Source organism: Anopheles ziemanni, chromosome 2 (assembly GCF_943734765.1).
Source record: "Anopheles ziemanni chromosome 2, idAnoZiCoDA_A2_x.2, whole genome shotgun sequence".
Lineage (NCBI taxonomy): Eukaryota > Metazoa > Arthropoda > Insecta > Diptera > Culicidae > Anopheles > Anopheles ziemanni.
In genome coordinates, this window is record NC_080705.1 from 6,622,075 (window position 1) to 6,642,739 (window position 20,665).

The 20,665-nt window shown below is 46.6% G+C and overlaps 3 protein-coding genes across 3 annotated transcripts; 1 reads left to right on the top strand and 2 right to left on the bottom strand.

Moving 5' to 3' along the window:
• Positions 1-351: 351 nt before the first annotated feature.
• LOC131280940 (reticulon-4-interacting protein 1 homolog, mitochondrial-like) lies at positions 352-2,149 on the bottom strand. The gene is made up of 4 exons (XM_058310184.1): positions 1,755-2,149; positions 1,461-1,675; positions 1,050-1,384; positions 352-982 (listed from the first exon to the last, which is right to left on the bottom strand). Exons 1-4 carry the CDS (start codon positions 2,065-2,067, stop codon positions 604-606), a joined length of 1,242 nt encoding a protein of 413 aa, XP_058166167.1. The 5' UTR covers positions 2,068-2,149; the 3' UTR covers positions 352-603.
• A 191-nt stretch (positions 2,150-2,340) lies between these two features.
• On the bottom strand, positions 2,341-3,205 carry LOC131281395 (uncharacterized). Its single transcript, XM_058310724.1, has 2 exons — positions 2,749-3,205; positions 2,341-2,679 (listed from the first exon to the last, which is right to left on the bottom strand). Exons 1-2 carry the CDS (start codon positions 3,190-3,192, stop codon positions 2,341-2,343), a joined length of 783 nt encoding a protein of 260 aa, XP_058166707.1. The 5' UTR covers positions 3,193-3,205.
• A 4,083-nt stretch (positions 3,206-7,288) lies between these two features.
• Positions 7,289-19,651, top strand: LOC131282413 (protein son of sevenless). Its single transcript, XM_058311868.1, has 21 exons — positions 7,289-7,458; positions 8,933-9,052; positions 9,407-9,547; positions 9,638-9,802; positions 12,725-12,925; positions 13,006-13,135; positions 13,215-13,321; positions 13,420-13,646; positions 13,722-14,748; positions 14,831-15,001; positions 15,079-15,174; positions 15,249-15,716; positions 15,792-15,908; positions 15,996-16,848; positions 16,968-17,313; positions 17,383-18,037; positions 18,112-18,312; positions 18,705-19,121; positions 19,173-19,210; positions 19,300-19,382; positions 19,463-19,651. The coding sequence occupies exons 1-21, from the start codon at positions 7,348-7,350 to the stop codon at positions 19,495-19,497; spliced, it is 5,709 nt and encodes a 1,902-aa protein (XP_058167851.1). The 5' UTR covers positions 7,289-7,347; the 3' UTR covers positions 19,498-19,651.
• Positions 19,652-20,665: the final 1,014 nt, after the last annotated feature.

The window sequence follows — 20,665 nt, forward strand, 5'->3', positions numbered from 1 at the left end:
CGCAATAACGACGCACGAGTTTGTTTACGATGTAGAGTATTGTATCAATACTGAGGCGTAGGTGCAGAAACCTTGGTTGGTATTTTCTGCTAAAATAACTAATTTGTTAACAACTTTACAATTGCTGAACCGATTTGTACATGTGACCCCTTAAATGAAAGGTCTGCTCAAGACACGCAACTTTGTGCAACAATAGATCATTCTATATTTTATAGTTTTTGAGAAAATTTATTTTTCGAAAAGCTTCGGACATCTATCGGTTCCGGTGGAACAAGGTACTCGGTAGACGGTTTTGGATGAATTAAAAATGTTCAAAACAACGACATTTTACAGTAGATTCGATTTATTTTAAATTAAAGAAATTTCTTCTAAAGAATCAAAAAAGATTATTTCAAATCTGTTTGCTAACTTTTTGTTATAGTTCTTTGAATTGTAATTAAGTGTTCATTTGTTGTATACTATAATCACACGTAGAAGTTTTGTAAAGTGATGTTACCCACTTGAGGTTGTCTAGTATTGCTATGAGTAGATTTTGCTTCTACACAAATTTCAGGAGAAGATTCCTTCGAGAATGTAATATCCGCACGCGCTGCAGGATCACGTTTACTCATAGTCGATCACAATCTTCCCTCGTAAATGCTTTTGCGCTACGCGCTCGTACGCCTCGGGTATGTTGGCGTACGGGAACACCTTCTCGACCACCGGCAGGAGCTTTCCCTTTTCGACCAAACGCTGCAGGTAGGCAATGCCCTGCGGGGCGGGAACAAAGTACCCCCACTTGACTAGTCCTTTTTGGGCACCGAGTGAGGCCATGTTATTGCGCACCAGACTGGTGGCGTTTTGGATCATGCCCGCGGCGAACCCATCCGTGTCGATGTTCTTCAGGACCGGCGAATTGAAGGTGATATACTGATCGAACTTCCACGGTACTTCGTTGGCATAGTCGGATCCCTTGCCGGCACAGTCGAGGACAATATCGAACCTAGAATCAATACGGTGATAAATGTGAGCATTGTGTGAAAACAATCATTTGCCAACAAATCAACTACCTTCCAACGCTTGCTAGGTTTTGTACATGTGTAGGATCGGTGTAATCGAGCACCACATCCACACCGAGATTGCGCACCATTTGGATAGCATCCGGCGAACAGGTGGCAAACACTTCGACACGCTCCGCTAGGAGCATCTGCACGACAAGCGTCCCAACGCCTCCGGTCGCCCCGAGCACGAGCACTTTTTTTCCTGCTCCACCACCCACGGGAGATATCGCGCCGAGCAAATCTCCCAAGTGGCCCGTTATGTACAAGCCAGACCAAGCCGTAAGGCCCGCGTACAGCACAGCGCTGGCATCGATTTTATTTAAGTCTGCAGGCTTTTTGAACAACTAAAATAGAAGAATGGAACAATTATGGAGAACAACGTCATAACATCATCACGTGCTTGTCGCAATATGTACGTACGCAATACTTTTCCACAGCAACGTATTCAGCATGGCAACCTTGCAAGTGCACCGGTACCACGCCCCACACCTCATCGCCTACTTCCAGCTCCCGACTAGAGATCCCGAGGCCTTTCTGTACAATTTCGCCGCAAAAGTCACGGCCGAGAATAAGAGGAAACTCGATGCCTCCGTCCTTGCAGCGCATCGCGTTCAATACTGATGCTCCGTAGCCATCTGTGTTCACGGTAGGTTATGATTAGAATCCGGTTGTAATACTATCAGGAAACAGGTTTCTCCGCCCGACGGTACTTACTAATCATAGCTACATCGATCGGGTTCACAGAGGACGCTTTCACTTTCACCAGCAACTGCGTGGGGGATTTCAGGATGGGCATTTTAATTCCCTCGTTGAACTGAATCTCCTCTTCCGGCGAACCGTAGGAGTGTATTTGCCATCCGGACATTTTCCTGCAAGCTGCATTTCGTCGTTGCGTTTCTTGCTTCGACGAAGATTCGTGATTCGAGGATGCCATCGTTGCCGTTGCTAGGCTTCGAAAGGTGAATGGTATTTCACGTGAGCCAAGTCGCAGTGCGGCCGTTAGACGAGCACATGTTGCCAGTACCATTTTCTAGAAGCCTTTGCTGGTTTATTTACCACCAATCGGTCCGTTTTCACGGTGCACTTTTGGAATTTTGCAGCGCGTGACGATCGCGGTCTGCTTGTAAACAAAAATAAACTTTGACAAGTTTCGCAATGTTACGGTTGTTCGGGCATGAATGAATGGAAAAGTATCTGGAACGACAGCATTTTGACGGTGAAACATTTCAGCTGATTTCAAAAAGAGTGGTGAGTATCGAATTGTAGCAATTTAAAAAAAATAATTCTTTATTTTTCACATCTACGCTTTAATTCCCTTTTTAGCTATATTTTTAAGTTTTGCCTTAAGCGACACTTGCCTCTTTGCCTGTTTGGCTTCTTTTTTCGATGGGATCTTCACTTTCGGTTTGTTAAGAAATTTGTCCCGCACCGGTTGCTTGGGGGTATTATTCACTTCCGGCACCAGGGTGATCTCGGCAGCCTGGGTGTTGGATCGATTCTTTTTGCGTAGTTTACGGATCTCGGCATTTTTCTGCATTAGTAGTTTAATCCTCTCCTCGGACTTTTTGTTGCCACTTTCCGACAGATCTACGCTTATCTTTCGACCATCCAAGTAAGATCCGTCCAACAGGAATGCTCTCTGCAGCGACAGTAGAGGACTTTCATTAGAAAACGGAACGTTTGGAAGTACATTTGGGAATTACATTACCTGGAAGCCAACCGGATCTAACATTTCGACGAAGGCAAATCCTGACGACCGTCGCTTCGGCATTCGTACGCCTTTCACCCGACCAGCTTTGTCAAAGTGTTGTTCGATTTCTTCTTTCGCGGTGGTAAAGTTTAAATTATTTACCAACAGTACGAAGCGTTTGTTGTTCTTGACCGTATCCAGGATGGCAGCAACTTGCTCGGTGGTGAGCGTAGGTAGGCCTTCGGCGTCTTCGACTTCGCTTTCCTCCGACGAAGATTCCTTTCTGCCTCGGGTACGTTTTTGCAGATTTCGCTCAACTTGCCGAGGCAGCGGGAACAGATTAGCTTTGGAAACCTTTGGTGGCGTAGGCTTTACTTGCCACTCCACTTCATAGTCGGATCCATCGGATTGGTTTCCATTTGCTGCCGGAGCCGCTGGCATTTTGCGCTTTTGCTTTAACATATTTTCGACCGGAACTTTGAACAGATCTACAGAACACGGTGGTAGAAGGACCACAACAACAACAATGCCGCATGGAGTTTTGGCACCCCGTAATCAAGGTGGTAAGGTTTACACAAGGTGCGGTGCCAAAGGATTGGCGATTGTCAACACTGTCCGTGTGTAAGAGGAACGTCAACGAACGTGAGCCTGATTTAGTTTCAAGACCTTTGATTCGAGGGGTCAATCTTGATATTCGGATAAAGAAGTAAAAAGCTACAAATAAATTGTCTATTTTAGCTCCAACAACCGTGTTTGAGGACGAAATCGGTTCACCACCGCTCCATTTCGCCAAACCGTTTCAGTTCAGTGAACAAAAATCTGCTAAATCGGACTGTTTGAAAGCTTGAAACCTCCTTCGTCCTCACGTCAAGCAGTCAAAAGGCAAGCGTCATTGAAGTACATTTTGTTTCCCTAGGCAGCGCTGAAAAAACGGCAGAAAGTAGGTGTTTCTAGTTGCATAGACTGTGTGAAAATAGTGCGTCACAGCCCCCGTGCCCCGCTGGTACGCAGTGTTAAGCGAATCGTCAATAAGATAAAGTTTTCGTGTCTCGCGAACAGGTTCTCAGTCCTGTGACCGAAGCAAAGGCAAGGGGTGACGGTGGTGTGTGGAAAAAGGTGTGTTGACCATCGATCTCCATACCACCCGTGCAGAAGAACGCGAAAAACGCAATCAAAACGAAGCAGCCAGACGTCGGGGTGAAAAACTGCTGCAAAAGTTTACCAGCATATGTTTTCGCCGTGTGGCGAATGAGTTAACGAAGCTGGCGATAGTGCACTTTTGGGACGTTTTTTACGCTACGGTTTCAGTGACCGTGTGTGTTGATGGCTCTGTGATGCGAATAAAATAACAATAAGAGCAGCAGTAGTGAAAAACATGGTGGTACCAAGGAGTAAGAATAAGAAAAAAACAACAAATAACATAGCAGTCTGGGACTCCGCTTGTGACGTACAATGAAATTCCATCACAGTTCTTCGCTGGTCCCTTGTTTGTCTGGATCGGAATATGTGATTTTCGGTGGTTTTGCCCAGGTGCCAGCAGCATTTGCAAAACGAAATGTACCGCGTCTAGAAGATGCGAATGAAAATTTGCGACCAAAGCTTGCGTAGTAAAACGAGGCGTGGGGAGGGTTCTGCACGACGGTTTTGTTCCGCAGCTCCTTTTTTCGTCATTTATTGTGGCACATGGAACCACGGGATGATCTGCATAAGACGCGAAACGGAACATCCGTTCCTTCCTCCGATTGTTTCGCATTGTGTCTTAAGTGTATTGCTAATGAATTAATCATTTTATAAGGACACTAGACAAACTTACAGAAAATAAGGATGTCATACTGTAGCAGATATTTTTCGTGAGAAAAGAAATCCATGTGTGTGTGTGTGTGCGTTTGTGTGCATTAGTATGTGTGTATGTGTGTGTATAAGAAAAGAGAGAGAGAGGGAGAGCGAGAGAGCGAGAGACAACAAAAAGAACGATTCGAAGGGAGAGAAGATCGGAAGAGCGTGAGAAGAAGATAATAATAATTAGTGGAAAGATGCAAAATGTTGAGACCCGAAAGCGACTTGGTCCCCGCGGAGGAGTAGGGTGGAATGAATTTTCGCCTGAAATAATCTCGTGTTGCACAGACGGGGGGAGGAGGAGGAAGAGTGTGTGAAGTTTTTCTTAGGTCTCAGACGACCAGAAGGGAGGTGTGTGAAGGTGGTGGAATTTATATTGCAATGTCGACGCAGCAACAGCCGCGCGGAGGATAAGGTTAATAGTTTAGATCAGAAGCAAAATACCACAGCAAACCTCTCCGCTAATCAGGTTCGTGAGAACAATGAAAACTGGGTGTTAAAAACCTCCTCGAAGCACTCGTGCGCTTGTGTTCGGTGCGCCAAACGCAAGGACTTCCAATGTTTCCCAGGTGCCTGCGACGGGTGTGCCTGTGCATGTGTTGTTGGTGTGTCGCACTTTGGGTCGTATTCGGGAAGATGTTGGAATCGCCTGCGGGTGATGATGGCGATATCAATATCAGGTGCAATTGCAATCTACAATCCTCTCGGACCACTTCATGGGAGCATAGGAAAAAAGAAAACACAGGTCTACTCCTCACTAGCAAGTTGTAATCGATGTTGTTTTTGTTGGTTTATTGTACCGTTGTTGTGTTGTTGTTGGACCGTGACCGTGATAAGGGCATACGTTAATGACGCGTATCCGTGGGAATTGTTGGTATATGTTCGTATAGCTACGCGAAAGAAGAAAGAGAATATGTGTGTGCATCTGTTGGTGTGCTGCGTGTGTGTGTGTGTGTGTCGCTTGACGAGGTGAAGAGGTTTGTTTCAAAGGGGGAGGAAACAGGTAGAGAAAATGGTTTCGAGTGTCGACGGTCGAATGTTTTGAAGGCGAAACAATGGTTCTATGCTAAAGATGTGCTTCAGCCCTGCCCGATTGTTATTATTGTGAACGAACGCACAACTCGGTGAAATAGAAATTGCTCACGAACCAATGCCGTCTTTTGCAGGTTTGGTCCGCAAAAAAGTGTGTCCTTTTGCCAGTTCGCTGTGCGCAAATGTGCGTCGAATGTGTGTCTGTACGTGCTGTTGTGTAGTGCACAACATTAGTGTACGCTCTCGCCCGATGGTTAACCGTGCAAATTTGGGAGTTGTGCAAAACATGATATGAAAAGTATGTGATCTTACAAGAAGATGTCGTGGGACAATTGTATGTGCTAAAGTTACGCCTGGGATGATCGAGCCAAGATTTATTCTGCGCAAGTGAAATGGAAGCATCTATTGGTTGCGTGAAAACTTTGCTGTTTCATGCGTCCAATAAGTGTTGTTATGTATGCATCGTATGTCCAAGACGTACGTTTGTTCAAAGCAAAATGAGCCCCTTAAGCTGTTGTTGCAAAATATGTTCTCAAATGGTCTGTTTCTGTTGTTTACTAATGTAATCCCCTATGTCTACTATGATCCACAGGCACAGGCATATGTTTGCACCGTTCGAGCAACATTAGTGTGCGGTGAGAAGGAAAACTGAAAAAAACAATGGTTCGCAAGTTCTAAGCAAACGCAATCCACGGCTGAGATGCTGCCAGTAGCCCGCTAACAACAGCTGAGAAGGTCTGCGTGCTCATTGTTGTTTACGAAGGGCCCTTACAGGTTGATCATGTTATTTTCCCGTTCCCGTGCGGTAATAATAGTGGCAGTGTTTGGTTGGGACTGAAACCCGCTCCCATGTGAGGCAAACCATGTGAAGGAACACCCAGGTGCGAACCAGGAACGTGTGTGTGTGCGTGTGTTGTGTGTGTGTGTGTGTGCGTGTTGTGTGTATGTGCGCCCGCGGGCAATAATGTAGCACCCCTGAGAGTGATTGTGTGCGTCTAACCCGCCGCATATTCTGTGTGTGCAAAGTGCAAGTTTTGAAGTGGAAAAGAAGAAGAAGAAGAAGAAAACAAGGGAGAAAAGTGCATCCCCCCCATCCAGCCAGATCCGCCGAGAAGTCAGTTCGTGGCTGAATGGAATGTGCGCTGCGGGTTTTCCGACTGGCCGCAACATCAACAACAACAACGCCACGATAGGAAGGTAGTGTTTTTCCATCTGGCAGCAGCGACTGTGAACACTACAAAGGGTGAAGATTCGGAAAGTGCTTTATTCAAGATTCGCCATTTGGAACCCCACAACACACAACAAAACGTCGTGCTGGTTCTAGTTGTTTGTGCATCACGCGAAGTAACTTGCTTTACTCCCGTCGCCCTTAGTAACCAGGAGCGAAAGTAAAGAATTGGTTTCATCACAACTGGGTATTGAAGTTGCGAATGGTGGTTGTTTTCCACCAAACGTACCCCATTCTAGCGGACGGCGAATAAACACACAAGGTTTCTTATAAAAGAGATCCCAACCCCGATACCGACGAATAGACGCACCCTGGAGGTTTCGCTGCACCGACGACGACGCCGACGACTACAACGACAACGGCGACGGTGACACAGCATCCTAAATGCAGCGAAAATCGATCGAACCGAAAAGAAAATAGCACACACAAAAAACCACGGTGAAAACGGTCCCACAGAAACGGAACCATATATGTGTCTGCTGCCCGGGCGAACGCACTGGATCGGTGCCGAAGGCTAAAGTATGTTCTCTGGCAGTTCGCATGTATCGATCACGGATGCGGCTGATTACGACTTCGAGAATGCGGAAAATGCAGCCAAATGGAGGGGCCTGTTCATTACATCGCTGCGGAAGGTAAGTGCATCCTAACCCGGTGCTTTAGTTTCAGACCAATGTTCCAATGTGAGGTTTAATTTGGGGGTGACTCACGCTGTTAATGAGCTTGTATTGAAGAAGAACGCTCAAAACTGCACAGGAAAGAAGCCCTCACAATATTGAGACGTTGGAGTAGTCATGCCTGATTCAAAGGCGCAGAGATGCTGTGAAATCAATGACATAAGGACAATGATCAATAATTTCAACGATGGAATGATCAATAAATTCGTTGACAAAGTAGGACTTGTCAGCCATATCTGGTGTACAAATCGATTTAATCGAATACCTAAAAATCCCACATCGCAGCAACCCTCCTTTTCATAATTTCAGTTGATTTCGGGTGGAGGTTCTTTGGCCGCCACCGAGAATTGTTATTTTGCTCGTAAAATTCCCCACTTCTGACGGGGCCGCAAAGAAAGATCCCATTTGGCGGCATCCAGTCAACCTGTTATCTATGTGTAACCCCCACCCGGAGGCCTTGACCGTTTGCGCGGAACCATACGTGTCTCGTGGCCTCGTTTTATCTTGTCAAACACTACGGTTGGCCCATCGCGTCCAGAAATCCCCGTACGTCCCCGGTGTGCTTGTACTTTCGGGTGACTCACGTGCCGAGAGACGGTGAGTGAGAGCCTCATTTGCCGCGTTGTTATTGATTGGTAACGCGGCGTTCAATCCTTTTCGCCATAAAAAAAAAACTTACTCATTAGGTTGTGGTCACGGTGGGGGATTGTGACATCCGAGCGACATTTTGCCAACCAGCCTCTTTTTTTTTGCGGTTTCCCAAACCCGTTATCACCCGCTTGGGTAATCGCACTTGCCAATAACATGCGAATCCAGCCATGCCCTCCCACCTGGCCCGTTCACAGTCACGCGGGCGGGTTGCTTATCAGCTTGACGGGTGCGATGGTGTATCGTTTCTTTTCGGTGTTTAGGCGGCCAATCATATTATGCACATTTGGGCAGTTTAAGTCACGGATCGATCATCGAATGGCCGGAGAATACGGAAATTTACGCGCCGAAGGGACATTAGAGGGGTTTAGGTTACTTTACCTATAGCAAAGATAAGACTTTGCATCATTTCCCGCTGCTTCGTTATCATGGAGCCTGAATGAAGAGATAATTATTGGTGGGGAAAATCGTATCGTTTGTTCACGGTTCTTCTTGCACAAATAAATCGGATAATGGTTGCATTTTAATCTGAAGATTTAACGGTTCTGGCAACTTGTAAATACAATGCCATTACCAAAAGAAACTATACGATGATCTACGATCCTTTTTTAATTCTTTTGAGAGTTGCACAAAGTCGGCAGAATGGATATGCTTGCCATATAAACTGAGGGATGGGAATTGCTGATGTTATTTAACGGGACCCCTAGTCTAAGATTTAACCTTTCAATTAATCAAGCTACCCTGCTGCCTGACTCACATCGTTTGATTTCGTTCTTTCACTCAGGTGCTGGAGCAGGTCCACCCATCGTTGCAGGCCAAGGAGGACGCGCTGCTGTACGTCGAGAGCCTCTGCCTGCGACTGTTAGCGACACTGTGTGCGAAGCCACCGCCGCACACGGTTATGGTAAGTAAAATCGATTCTGGGGGCAAGTTGTGTAAAGTGCATAAGCGAATTTAAAAAAGGGAAATACCTCCCTATGCCCATAGCGGAAAGCATAATTGGTAGCGGGTGCTTTTAAGTAGATAAATTCAATTAAATGGCAGTGAATGGGTGGGAGGGTAGGAAACCCGGAACCCATGTTTGTCCAGGATGTTCGCCAAAGTGCACAGGGAGGTTTCCAGTAGTTTTCTTAATTGACGTATCCTACAATAGATTTTTTTTATGATTCGAGAAAGAGGGGCTGCTGTTCAATTTGCTTCGTTTCTATTTGAAACATTAGGTAGTTAAATATTCTACTAATTTGTTGTTCTATTTTAGGACGTGGAGGAACGTATCAGTCGCACCTTCCCGAACCCGATCGATAGGTGGGCGCTAGGAGAGGCGCGCGAGACGATAGACAAGTCGAAGAAGAAGAAACCAGTCCTACCAGTTGATCGTGTGCATACGCTGCTGCAGAAGGTAAACTACACCGGAATGGAGGTTGCATTCTTACGATTTTTAGGCAATCAGTTCAACAACCACTTTCTTTCCACCGTGTCTTTGCTGCAGGAGGTGCTGCAGTACAAAATCGACAGTTCCGTTTCGCTGTTTCTGGTGGCCGTTCTGGAGTACATATCTGCCGACATCCTGAAGCTGGCCGGGTACTATGTGAAGAACATACGCCACATCGAGATAACCCGCGAGGACATTGAGGTTGCCATGTGCGCCGACAAGGTTTGCCCGCTTTTTTTTTTAAATTTCTTCCGTGTTCTCCGATGTAGTGTCGCCCCCCCATTCAGAACCCTCTCTTCCTTCTTCTATTGCTGTTCCTCTGCTCAGTGTTGTTTGCTTTTCCGTTTGTTCTTGCCCCATTTTCTCTTTTTCCATTCCTTCTTTCACTCTTTTGGATTTTTTATTTTTGTCATTTTATTATCATGTTTTGAGAGTTTATTTTGGTTTCTGTCAATGATTAAAACTAAACACATTCCTGGCGAGATGGGTATGAATTTGTTTGAGTTTCGATTTTGAATATTCTGTTTTGACTTTATATTGTTCATTGTTGGGTGCTGCAATTCAATAGTTTAACAATTAACCCCAATCAAACTACTGGTAACACAGTAAAAAAAATGGTTCATTACAAAATAACATAACAACATTTGAAAGAACACGTCGTGTTGCATTTACGTACTTTTCGTTTGCTAGTTTTTTTTTCTAAATTTTTGTTTAAATCATCCTACTTCTCTTTCTCTAACTATGAAGTTTGAAAATATATCATAAAGTCCAAAATGAATTGAAATTTAGGAGCCCCAAACATTGATATGGCTCAATACTGTGGTGTTTGAGAAGAAATCTAGCGTTGGTGTCGAACAGTCATCAATTATAAGCAATGTTGTTATGCCTTGTGTTTGTTGTTCTGGCTTTGGTTGTGCTTATATTTGTACATAATTTGTTCACCGACTTTGTTTTAACTCTTTTAACGTTCCTCTTAGCAATTTCAACTAACCTGGTTACTTAGGCGTAATTACATACAGTTTTTGTTTGATGCTACAGAGAACGAGATAAGAAGTAATTCTTGTCACGCGCACGTTTGCTAGCATCAAGGATTGATCGTCCATTTCAGTGCTCTTAAACTATAAACATATTTTACGCGACAGCTTTCAACCGTTCAGACCGTTAATGTTTGGATTCCTTTAGCATAGTGCCAGCCTCTAGTGTGCGATTAAAAAGTTTTCAGCTGAAGTAATAGAATGTGTTGATTATTTTTATTTATGCTCATACATTTTTGGCTACTCGAATTGATCTTCTGTTTGGGATTTGATACAATTTACGTTTACCGATTAGTTATTATTTGAAAACGATTTCATAGCGGAATTTTTCTCGTTCTTTGACTTTTGTTATGTTCAATCTGTTACTATCACTTTCTGTCCATCCTGAACTATAGTTTTTCTTACATTACCGATCCAAACAATTTGGTTTGTTAAACCAATTCTTTCCAAATAAATTAAAACATGAATCAATTTACTCTCTCTCTCTCTCAGTTACTATATGTCGCAAACTGTTATTTTATGTTTTTTTTTCATGCTCTCCCAACAAATCAAAACAAAAAACAAACAAAAAACCAAAACTTCAACTCTTCACACAAAAAACTACCGTACAAAACGATTCTTTGAATCGTTCTGTTCCGATCACAATCCAATACCAAAACCAAAAAAATCAATTCTGCAAATACGAAAGGTGGTACGTAGATTGTTTCATTGCTTCTTAATATAATAAAATTCAAACTCCATTTAGAATTTCCTTCCATACCATGTTCAGAGTCGTCCTCCCCCATATTGGACCGTGTCACTTTCGGGTGTTCCAATGAAAATCTCCCCTCCGTTTGTCCCGCTTCCTTCGGCCAAAGCGATACCCTCAGAACGGCGACACTGTTTGTGTCGGTCTCGACTGTGGAATGCGTCCTTTCTGAGATATCCTTTGGCATCACCACCCCTCTCGATCGAAACGTACAACTATTGTTCTCATGCCTTCCTGTTGTCCGTTTGATTTGGCCCATGCCATTTGCTCGGCATTCTTTCCATACAAGTAGTGTTGATATAGTGTCCAACATTCGTCTCTGTAGTACAATCTGAGCCTATTTATTTTTCTGCCGTTTTATTTCTTCCACATCTACTAAATGTTTGTTTTGTTGTATCTCATTGCTGTCGGTTTGACTTTATGTTTCTTATGTTGCGTTTTGTTTCACGTTTTATTGAAATTTCAATTCAATGGAACCTCCCTATTTCGAACGTACACAGACTGTTCGTTTGATGGAGTCACTAGTGTGCATCCATTTCACACCATCGTGATTGAGATTAACAGTGGAATATTTCTAGATCCTTTTATTTATTATTTTATTTTTTGCTATCTAGCGAGTAGTTCTTCTCTGTTGTAGATTTATCTTACACCGACCATAAATGCCTCACCCACACTCTAATCTTGCTGTGCTACCTGGTTGACGATTGGTTGTTTGTTTCGATTTTCTATTGGTTTGTTCTTGGTTACTTTGTTTGACTATGTATAATTTAACTCTGTAATTTAACTCTGTGGAATGTGTCTTGACTAATTTGTTTTCATTTTGTGTTTTGTTCATCCTTTCTCTCCATTGTTATGGTACCTGTTTAATTTTAAATCTTTATGAACAATGAATATGTAACATTTCTCATTCATGTTGTTCATCTTTTGCTTTGCATATTTCTTCGATTGCATTTGTTGTGAATGCTTTACTGCGCATACGCTTAAGTGATGATTTAGGCCAAGCGGCATATGATAGTGTTAAGGCTATTTTAATTGGTAATTAAGGAGAAATCGGTCTTATGAGTATAATAGTTTCTGGAATGAGTTAGATGAAGTTTTTGAGGAATGATTTGAACGTAGTTTTAAATTGTGTTTTTTTTGTGTTTTCATGTTGGTTATGACTGTAATTCACAATACGTATACCATGAATAACCTTTTCCCGTGCTCCACCGTCCTAAATATGTACCTCCTGTTGTAAAGTATGAAAGATTCAGCCAAATTTAGACATACAATTCCTGTCCTCCTTCGTACAATGCATTTTATTTTTGTTACCGAGGTTATTAATTCACTATTGTTTCTTTTTCTTCGGACGGTGGTCTGCAGGTACTGATGGACATGTTCTATCAGGGTGAAAGTTCGAACTCGATGGCACCGAGCCCGCTACCACCGACGCCACGTGCCAGCCTCAGCTACGAGGAAGTCGTGAAGGAGTTGATCCACGACGAGAAACAGTATCAACGGGATCTGCACATGATCATCCGAGTATTCCGAGAGGAGTTAGTTAAGATAGTTAAGGATCCAAAAGTAAGTAGTATAGTAGGTTTGGTAAGGGTTTTTCGGTCATACTAAATGAGTTGTTTTCGCTACGTCTCGTGTTTGTGTAGGAGCTGGATTTAATATTTTCCAACATAATAGACATTTACGAAGTGTCGGTAACGTTGCTGGGATCGCTGGAGGATGTGATAGAAATGTCCCAGGAGCAGACACCGCCGTGTATTGGTAGTTGTTTTGAGGGTAAGATATCACACCACTGCCAAACGAATGACCTTAACCACCATCTAATACGTGTGTACACTTAATTGTCCATCCTCAGAATTGGCGGAAGCGGCTGAGTTCGATGTGTACGCAAAGTACGCAAAGGATATTACCTCGGTGGCAGCGAAGGAAGCGCTGGCAAACCTACTGGCACGACCGGAAGTAGTGGGTATCGTTCCGGATTGTTTTTGCCTACGCGCATATGGTAGAAGCTGGAACTAAACTTGGTGTTCTTTTGTCGCTGTCTCTCTCTTTTTTTTCAGGCCAGTTCACTGATGTCAGCTGGACACGGTTTCAAGGAGGCGGTCAAATTTTACCTACCAAAACTACTTTTAGGGCCCATCGGGCATGCACAGTTATATTTGGACTACATTAAGGTTTTACTACAGCTGAGCCCCTCCCAGGAGGACAAAGAGAGCTTCGAGCAGGTGCAGGGCCTGTTGAAACCGCTCCAGTGTGAGCTGCAGAGTATTTCGTCGCTGCTGCCGAAGTGAGTGTTCGAGTGTGTTCCTAAATGCGTGTGTTCCTATTGAAACGTGCGTTTATCTTTCCCACGTTTCCCCAGGGAATACTTCACCAGAGTGAACAGTCGGGCGCGGCGGCAATCGGCGATCGAAAAGACGCGCGATTTGCAGAACACGGTCGAGCACTGGGACAAGGATGTCGGTCAGTGCTGCAACGAGTTCATCCGCGAGGACACACTGGCGAAGCTGAGCTCCGGCAAGCGGCAGACGGAGCGCAAGGTGTTTCTGTTCGATGGTCTGCTGGTGCTGTGCAAGGCACGGAGGCAGATCGTACCCGGAAACAACTACGATTACCGCCAGAAGGAGCGTTTCTTCATGCGTAAGGTGGAGATCATCGACCGGCCCGACACGGACGAGCTGAAGCATGCGTTCGAGATTTCGCCGCGCGAACAGCAGAGCGTGGTACTGATCACGAAGAACGCCCAGCACAAGAACGACTGGATGGCGGACCTGATCATGTTGAACACGAAGTCGATGCTGGAGCGCATCCTCGACAGTATTCTCCTCGACATCGAGAAGAAGCACCCGCTGAAGCTACCCAGCCCGGGGATCTACAAGTTCGCGGTACCGGACAGTCCCTCGAACATTGTGCTGGAGGAGCGTGAGGGTACGGGCGTACCACTGATCAAGGGGGCCACGCTGTGCAAGCTGATCGAGCGACTGACCTACCACATCTATGCGGATCCAATGTTCGTGCGCACCTTCCTGACCACGTACCGGTCGTTCTGTTCGCCGAAGGAATTGTTGCAGCTGCTGGTGGAACGATTCGACATACCGGATCCGGGGGTTGTGTACGATCCGGCCAACGACAAGGATGGGCTGGGCAGTGACACGGACAAATTCCACAAGAACTCGCAGCGGGAGGACTGGAAGCGATACAAAAAGGAATACGTCCAACCGGTACAGTTTCGCGTGCTGAACGTGCTGCGGCACTGGGTGGATCATCATTTTTACGACTTTGAGCGAGACTTGGAGCTGCTCGAGTCACTGGAACGGTTCCTCGACACGGTACGAGGCAAATCGATGCGCAAGTGGGTCGATTCGGTGATGAAGATCGTGCAACGGAAGGTATGTTTTGTCATCCATGGCGTGTTCCGGACGAGATGTGTAATTGAATGCTTCTTCCCTTTTCCTTTTTTGCTTTCGGCAGAACGATAGTGAAGATAATCACCGACAGATAACGTTTGCGTTCGGCCACAGTCCACCGGCGATCGAGCATCATCTGCCGTTGAACAGTGAGAACGAGTTCAATCTGCTTATGTTGCATCCCCTCGAGCTGGCACGTCAGTTGACATTGTTGGAGTTTGAGATGTACAAAAATGTATGTAGATAGTTCTCCCCCCGAAGGGTGCGTGGACGTAAATCTCAACTAACATCCATCACTCGCTACCTTTACAGGTCAAACCATCCGAACTGGTCGGTTCGGTGTGGACGGGGAAAGACAAGGAAACAACTAGTCCCAATTTGTTGCGAATTATGCATCACACCACGAATGTAAGTAAAACGAAATGCTGTTATTTAGTGTTGTGGCTCCAATGTTCTGTTTTGAATCGTCCCGGTCGCAATAGTTCACCCGCTGGATCGAGAAGTCGATCATTGAGGCGGAAAACTTCGATGAGCGCGTAGCGATGGCGAGCCGCGCGATCGAGGTGATGATGGTGCTGCAGGATCTGAACAACTTTAACGGCGTGCTGTCGATCGTGTCCGCCTTCCAAGGGGCCGCCGTCCACCGGCTGCGGTTGACGCTGGAGGAAATCCCCAAGCGCCATCAGCAGGTGCTGGCCGAGTGCCGGGAGCTAAACAATTCGCACTTCAAAAAGTACCAGGAGAAGCTGCGCTCCATCAATCCACCGTGCGTGCCATTTTTCGGAATGTATCTGACCAACATCCTGCACATCGAGGAGGGCAACCCGGACTTTCTGCCGAACACGGAGCTGATTAACTTCTCGAAGCGGCGACGTGTGGCCGAGATTACGGGCGAGATTCAGCAGTATCAGAACCAGCCGTACTGCCTGAAGGTGGATCCTAACATAAGGGTAAGTGTGCTGGGCCCCGTATTACAAGCACTGTTGTGCGTACTATTCTAATCGAATTGTTTTACCCGCATATAGCATTTCCTAGAAAATTTAGATCCTTTCAAAGGAATGAGCATCACGGAAATACAGAACTATCTGTATGACGAAAGCAAGCGGATAGAGCCGAAAAACTGTCGTCAGCCTTTAAAATGTGTTAGTATTTGGGTGATGTGGTGGGGATCATTTTTTATGTATTCCACTTTGCTTACTGTGCACTTTCTTTCATTTGCCCCTTTAAAGCCCCGCAAATGGCCAGACATCTCGTTGAAGTCACCCGGTATCAAGCCATCGTCGCGGCGCAACAATAGCTCCGCGAACTCTTCGATGACGCTACCGGGTACGTTGCCGTACAGCAAGACCTCGTTGCTTACGAACAGCGACACCGGCGAACAGTCGCCTCCGGCATCGTCGTCCTCGTCCGTGCACGATTATTCCATCTTCGCGTCGGTCAACATACACTCCACGTCCGGGGCGTCCTCCCTTTCCTCGCTGTACTACCAGCAGCAACAGCAGAATCAACATCCCGGGCTGCATCATGGCCAGCAAGCGTACGCCCATGCAGTCCAGTATCCGCTGCAGAGTTCCTCACATCATTACGGTTTCTATCAGGGGCATCCGGGTGGGAGCACGACACTCGGTCCCGGGTCCGGCTCGTCCGGCTCGGCCCATTATCACAGCGCGCACCATCACCACAGCCAAGGGCATCATAATCATCATCATCATCATCACCAACAGCAGCACCATCATCACCATCATCCCACCTTCTCGCAGTCGATCGCAAACCTCACGACGGCCGGCGGGGACAGCCAGATGGCCCCGGAGATACCGCGCCGCTCGGACAGTATTATACTGACCGGCACGAACGCCGCGAACCATCTGATAGCCGGCAGCCTGTCCGAGGGCAGCGGCAGCTACAACGGTGGAAAGCACCTGTCCACATCGTACTATCCTTCGGCCTCGCTGTCGACGCTCTCGTCGTCGCTCGCTTCCTCCTCTGTGGTGGGTGGTGGATCGGTTGTAGGCGGAAGTGCCGGTGTCGGTGCGTCAACCTACTCGATCGGAGGCAGTCTGTACAGCGGTTCCAGTAGCGAAGGTAAGGCACTGTAACTAGTGTTGTGCTTCATAGAGACTGTTGTCTAGCTACGGCATCTGTTTGACTAAATCTTTGAATCTCTTCCCTCTTCTAATCATGGTTCTCCTTCTCTTTGCTAGCATCCGGCTATGGTACGGCCAGCTCAGTCACGTCATCTTCAGCGGCCAGTATTGTTTCAATGTCGCACAACGATGGCGTGACGCAACTGCAGCAACCGCCACTACCAGGCACCGCAGCCGGTCATCCTCCGGACATTCCACCGGCGATCAGCCCCCGGACGGATAAGTCGCAACCGTTGCCTCCACCTCCGCCACCACCGCTGCATGGCACGGGTGCGGGCAGCAACACGAGCAGCACCAGCAGTAACAGCACTGGCACGATCGTGGCCAACACGACAACCGTGACGACCGCCATCGCCAACAGTACTAGCAGTAATTTTAGTCATAGTGCATCCTATGCTATCAAGTAAGTAGCGGGAAGAAAGTGTTTTCAAACGAATGAGCTTTTGGTGACTAATTGAAATGTTTTCGACAGAAATCAAAACTGTGATTCCTCCTACACCGCCGGCACCACCGCCCCTGGTGGGATGGCATGCAATTCCATCGGTAGCGGCAGCACTGGGGTAGTGCCGCCGCCGCCGCCCCCACTTTCCAACAACTCCAGCGCCGGTCGACCGTCGTCCTGCGAGAACTCGCCCATCTATCCTTCCAGTCCGAAGATCCATCTATCGTACAACCACTCCGGTGGCGGTGGCGGTGCGCTTCCCTCCACGGAAACGACGCCTGCTGCACCCTGTCCGCATCATAAACATTGTCAACACCACGCACAGCACCATTCGGCAGCGACCGATGGCAGTGGTTTCACGTGGCAGCCATATTCCTCTTCCCCTGGGCAGCAGCATCAGCAAGGTGATAGCATCGGGGCCGCGTCCCCTTGTCAGGCCTGCGGCAACGCGTGTCATTTGTGCAATAGTAATTGCGACGTCGGTGGTGGTGGAGGAGGAGGTGCAGGACTGCCGAATAATGCCGACCTGGGCCCCATACCGCACTCACCGCACGTCAACGTACCAAATACACACAACGTTCTACCACCCTTGCCGCCTCCACTACCTCCTAGGGTTAAACGAAAAGAATCTTCCACGGAGTCGTCCCAGTCGTCTCAGATACGGCAAGCACCGGATGCACCGACGGTAGGTGGAATTTGTGTGCCTGAAGCAAACCTACTCTAATCCATGTTCGTTGTGTCCGCCTGATACGATTTTAGCTACCACCGAGAGACGCTAGTCCACCACCGTTACCGCCGCGGACGCACACACAATCCCACTATCAGTTTGGCGTTGCCAGTCAGGGTGGATCGACCGTGCTCCTCAACTACACGCAACCACCGTCGGCCAATCATCCGGGTGCCGGCGGTAGCTACACGATGGATCCTGCCGGTTGGAACCATCATTCCTCATTCCGTATGGTACGTTTGGTATTTGGGGACTAAGGAAATCTTTTAAGCGGTTGAAGAGAAGGCCAATAAATGACGATTTTTTGCAGTAAATTTAAGAACATTTTTGTTCATGTTTGCATACCAATATTCGGATAAATTTGACAGTAATGTGTTAGATATCAGAGATCAGAAGAGAGTGCTACGATACAAAAAAAAAACTTAAACTAGCCTGCTGCGTTGGTAAAAAATTGCACGGTTGAAACGCAGTCAAGAAACGCCTACTCGAACCTACTTGTTGCAAATTTACACAATTCAAACCTGCCGTTGCGTTCTGAACAGTAACGTTGCCGAACCATGAGAGCGATCTGTCTTGAAGTGTCCGTCCGGTTTAAAAAATATTAATCCAAATTATTCCCTCACAGAAGGATGAATCTACATCGTCGTCATCGTCCTCGTCGACGCTGACGCGAGACAACTTAAACCAGCACAACCATCATCAGCAGGTGGCCGGCGGTAGCGGTAACCACAGCAGCAACACTAGCAGCAGTATCGAGCAGCGATTGTTGATGCTGCCGCACACCAGCACCATCATGATGCGCCGCAACTCGGCGATGGATCGTGCATCGAAAGAGAACATTCCCAACCTGGCCACCTCGAGTTCGCTGTCGTCCGGGCTGTCGGCGATCGTCGTCGGCGGTGGCGGTGGAACGCCCGGTAGCGGTGCCGCCATGACGCCGGGCCCTCCTGCTATCCCTTCGGCGAATCCTGGCGGCGGTTCGGTCGGCAACAGTCCGTCGGCAGTGAAGAATAAATCGGTACAAAATTCGCCCATCTCGTCGGCAGGAGGCCAGCCGACCCAGCAGCAGCAGCAGCAGCAGCAATCGCATCAGCCGCAACTGCAAGGAAACGTTCTCTGTCGTAGGGCGAGGTAACTATGATCCCAACCGCTCGTACGAATTTGAAGCGATCGTTGTGATTTAATGGCATATTTTTTTACTCTATTTAATCCAACTTCAGTACCAATATTTCACCCCGTTTTTCGCCCGGTGAAACGACACCGAAGCTACCGCCAAAACCGAAACAATCCAATCTGAATTCAGGTAAAGAGCAGTTGCACGCTAAACAACCCAAACTCACCCAAGGACAGGAATAAGACAGTTTTCGATTCCTTTCGTTTCAGATCGTACAATGTTCCCGTATCCTAGCACCAACTGACCCAACGGAGGCCCCGGTTGCTGTGGACGCTACTTTTTACGCTAACCCTTGGACAGTGCTCAGCTGCAGTGGAATGCTTTTGGTAGCCTTCAGCACATAAGCCATATGTTACGGAACGTAATAATCAGCAAAACGGCACGAACGGCGAGACAACAGCAGAAAAAACAGCCCAAACGCACAGTGAGATGATGGTAATCGATCTTTGTTGTTGATGATTGTTAGATGTGTTTTTGACGAGGAGGTTGACGGAAGCTTGTTTCCTAAAGATTGTACCAAGCAGTTTTGACACTTGTAACATATACGCTAGGCAGTTTCGGTTCCGAGTCGAGAAGGCGTAAAACCGGAAAGTGCAGAAAAAGAATCAATGTTTGGAAGAGATAATGGGTTTGTCCCTTGGTATTTCGGAACAACAGCACCCACACTCTTCGGTTCGACAGTTGAGTACCGGGTGGAAGGTTGCACGGAGATTCGCTGTACTGTTCCTCTAGTTTTGTGCTTCGTGTACATGTGCGTGTTTCTCTTTGTCTAAAAAACTAGAAGCTAGAAAGCAGCGGACGCAACGCAGGAAGGTTGTAGGAAACGAATCAGTGCCATATGACGCAAATTTTTGTTGTTTGTTTGATAATCGCGATGGAGATAAGATGGGTGCAGCATCCGGAGAGTGTCTGGGGCGGGGAAGAATTAACGATTTTTTAATTTGATTATAATAATTTTAATTATCTTGCTTTGATGCTTTTTATTCAACCGACAATACCACCAACAAAGGAAGGATAATTCTAGTGATTTTGTTTTAAATATAAGAAGCAGTATAGGCCGGAATTTCTGGTAAAAAAGATACGCAATCGTATTGTTTTAAGTCGCATACATCGAGCGTTCGATAGTTTCCTCCGTGTTATGCTATGAAATGAAGTACAATATGCGAATAGAAAATATGTTACATTGGGAAGACCAACGGTATATATATATAGTTCTGTCTTTCGTTCTTAACATCTTTCTCTCTGAGTCCCGATGCAGTAGAGCTCTTGCTTATTTAGTATTTGTCTTCCTTTCGGTGATTCGTTCCTCTTCCGGCCAGACACTCGAGTCCGATGCTGCACCTAGCATGAAGTGGTGTAGCAGGGTTTACTGCAGCCGATTTGGATGGAAAGGATACTAAAAACACAAACAA

Excerpts from the sequence above, each read along its gene's own strand:
- LOC131282413 (XM_058311868.1), top strand. The coding sequence starts at position 7,348 with ATGTTCTCTGGCAGTTCGCATGTATCGATCACGGATGCGGCTGATTAC. Across the intron at positions 17,314-17,382 it reads AGTGCATCCTATGCTATCAA|AAATCAAAACTGTGATTCCT; the intron begins GTAAGTAGCGGG and ends TGTTTTCGACAG. Across the intron at positions 18,038-18,111 it reads AAGCACCGGATGCACCGACG|CTACCACCGAGAGACGCTAG; the intron begins GTAGGTGGAATT and ends ATACGATTTTAG.
- LOC131281395 (XM_058310724.1), bottom strand. The coding sequence starts at position 3,192 with ATGTTAAAGCAAAAGCGCAAAATGCCAGCGGCTCCGGCAGCAAATGGA. Across the intron at positions 2,680-2,748 it reads TAGATCCGGTTGGCTTCCAG|AGAGCATTCCTGTTGGACGG; the intron begins GTAATGTAATTC and ends CTGTCGCTGCAG.
- LOC131280940 (XM_058310184.1), bottom strand. The coding sequence starts at position 2,067 with ATGGTACTGGCAACATGTGCTCGTCTAACGGCCGCACTGCGACTTGGC. Across the intron at positions 1,676-1,754 it reads GATCGATGTAGCTATGATTA|ATGGCTACGGAGCATCAGTA; the intron begins GTAAGTACCGTC and ends CCGTGAACACAG. Across the intron at positions 983-1,049 it reads AACCTAGCAAGCGTTGGAAG|GTTCGATATTGTCCTCGACT; the intron begins GTAGTTGATTTG and ends TATTGATTCTAG.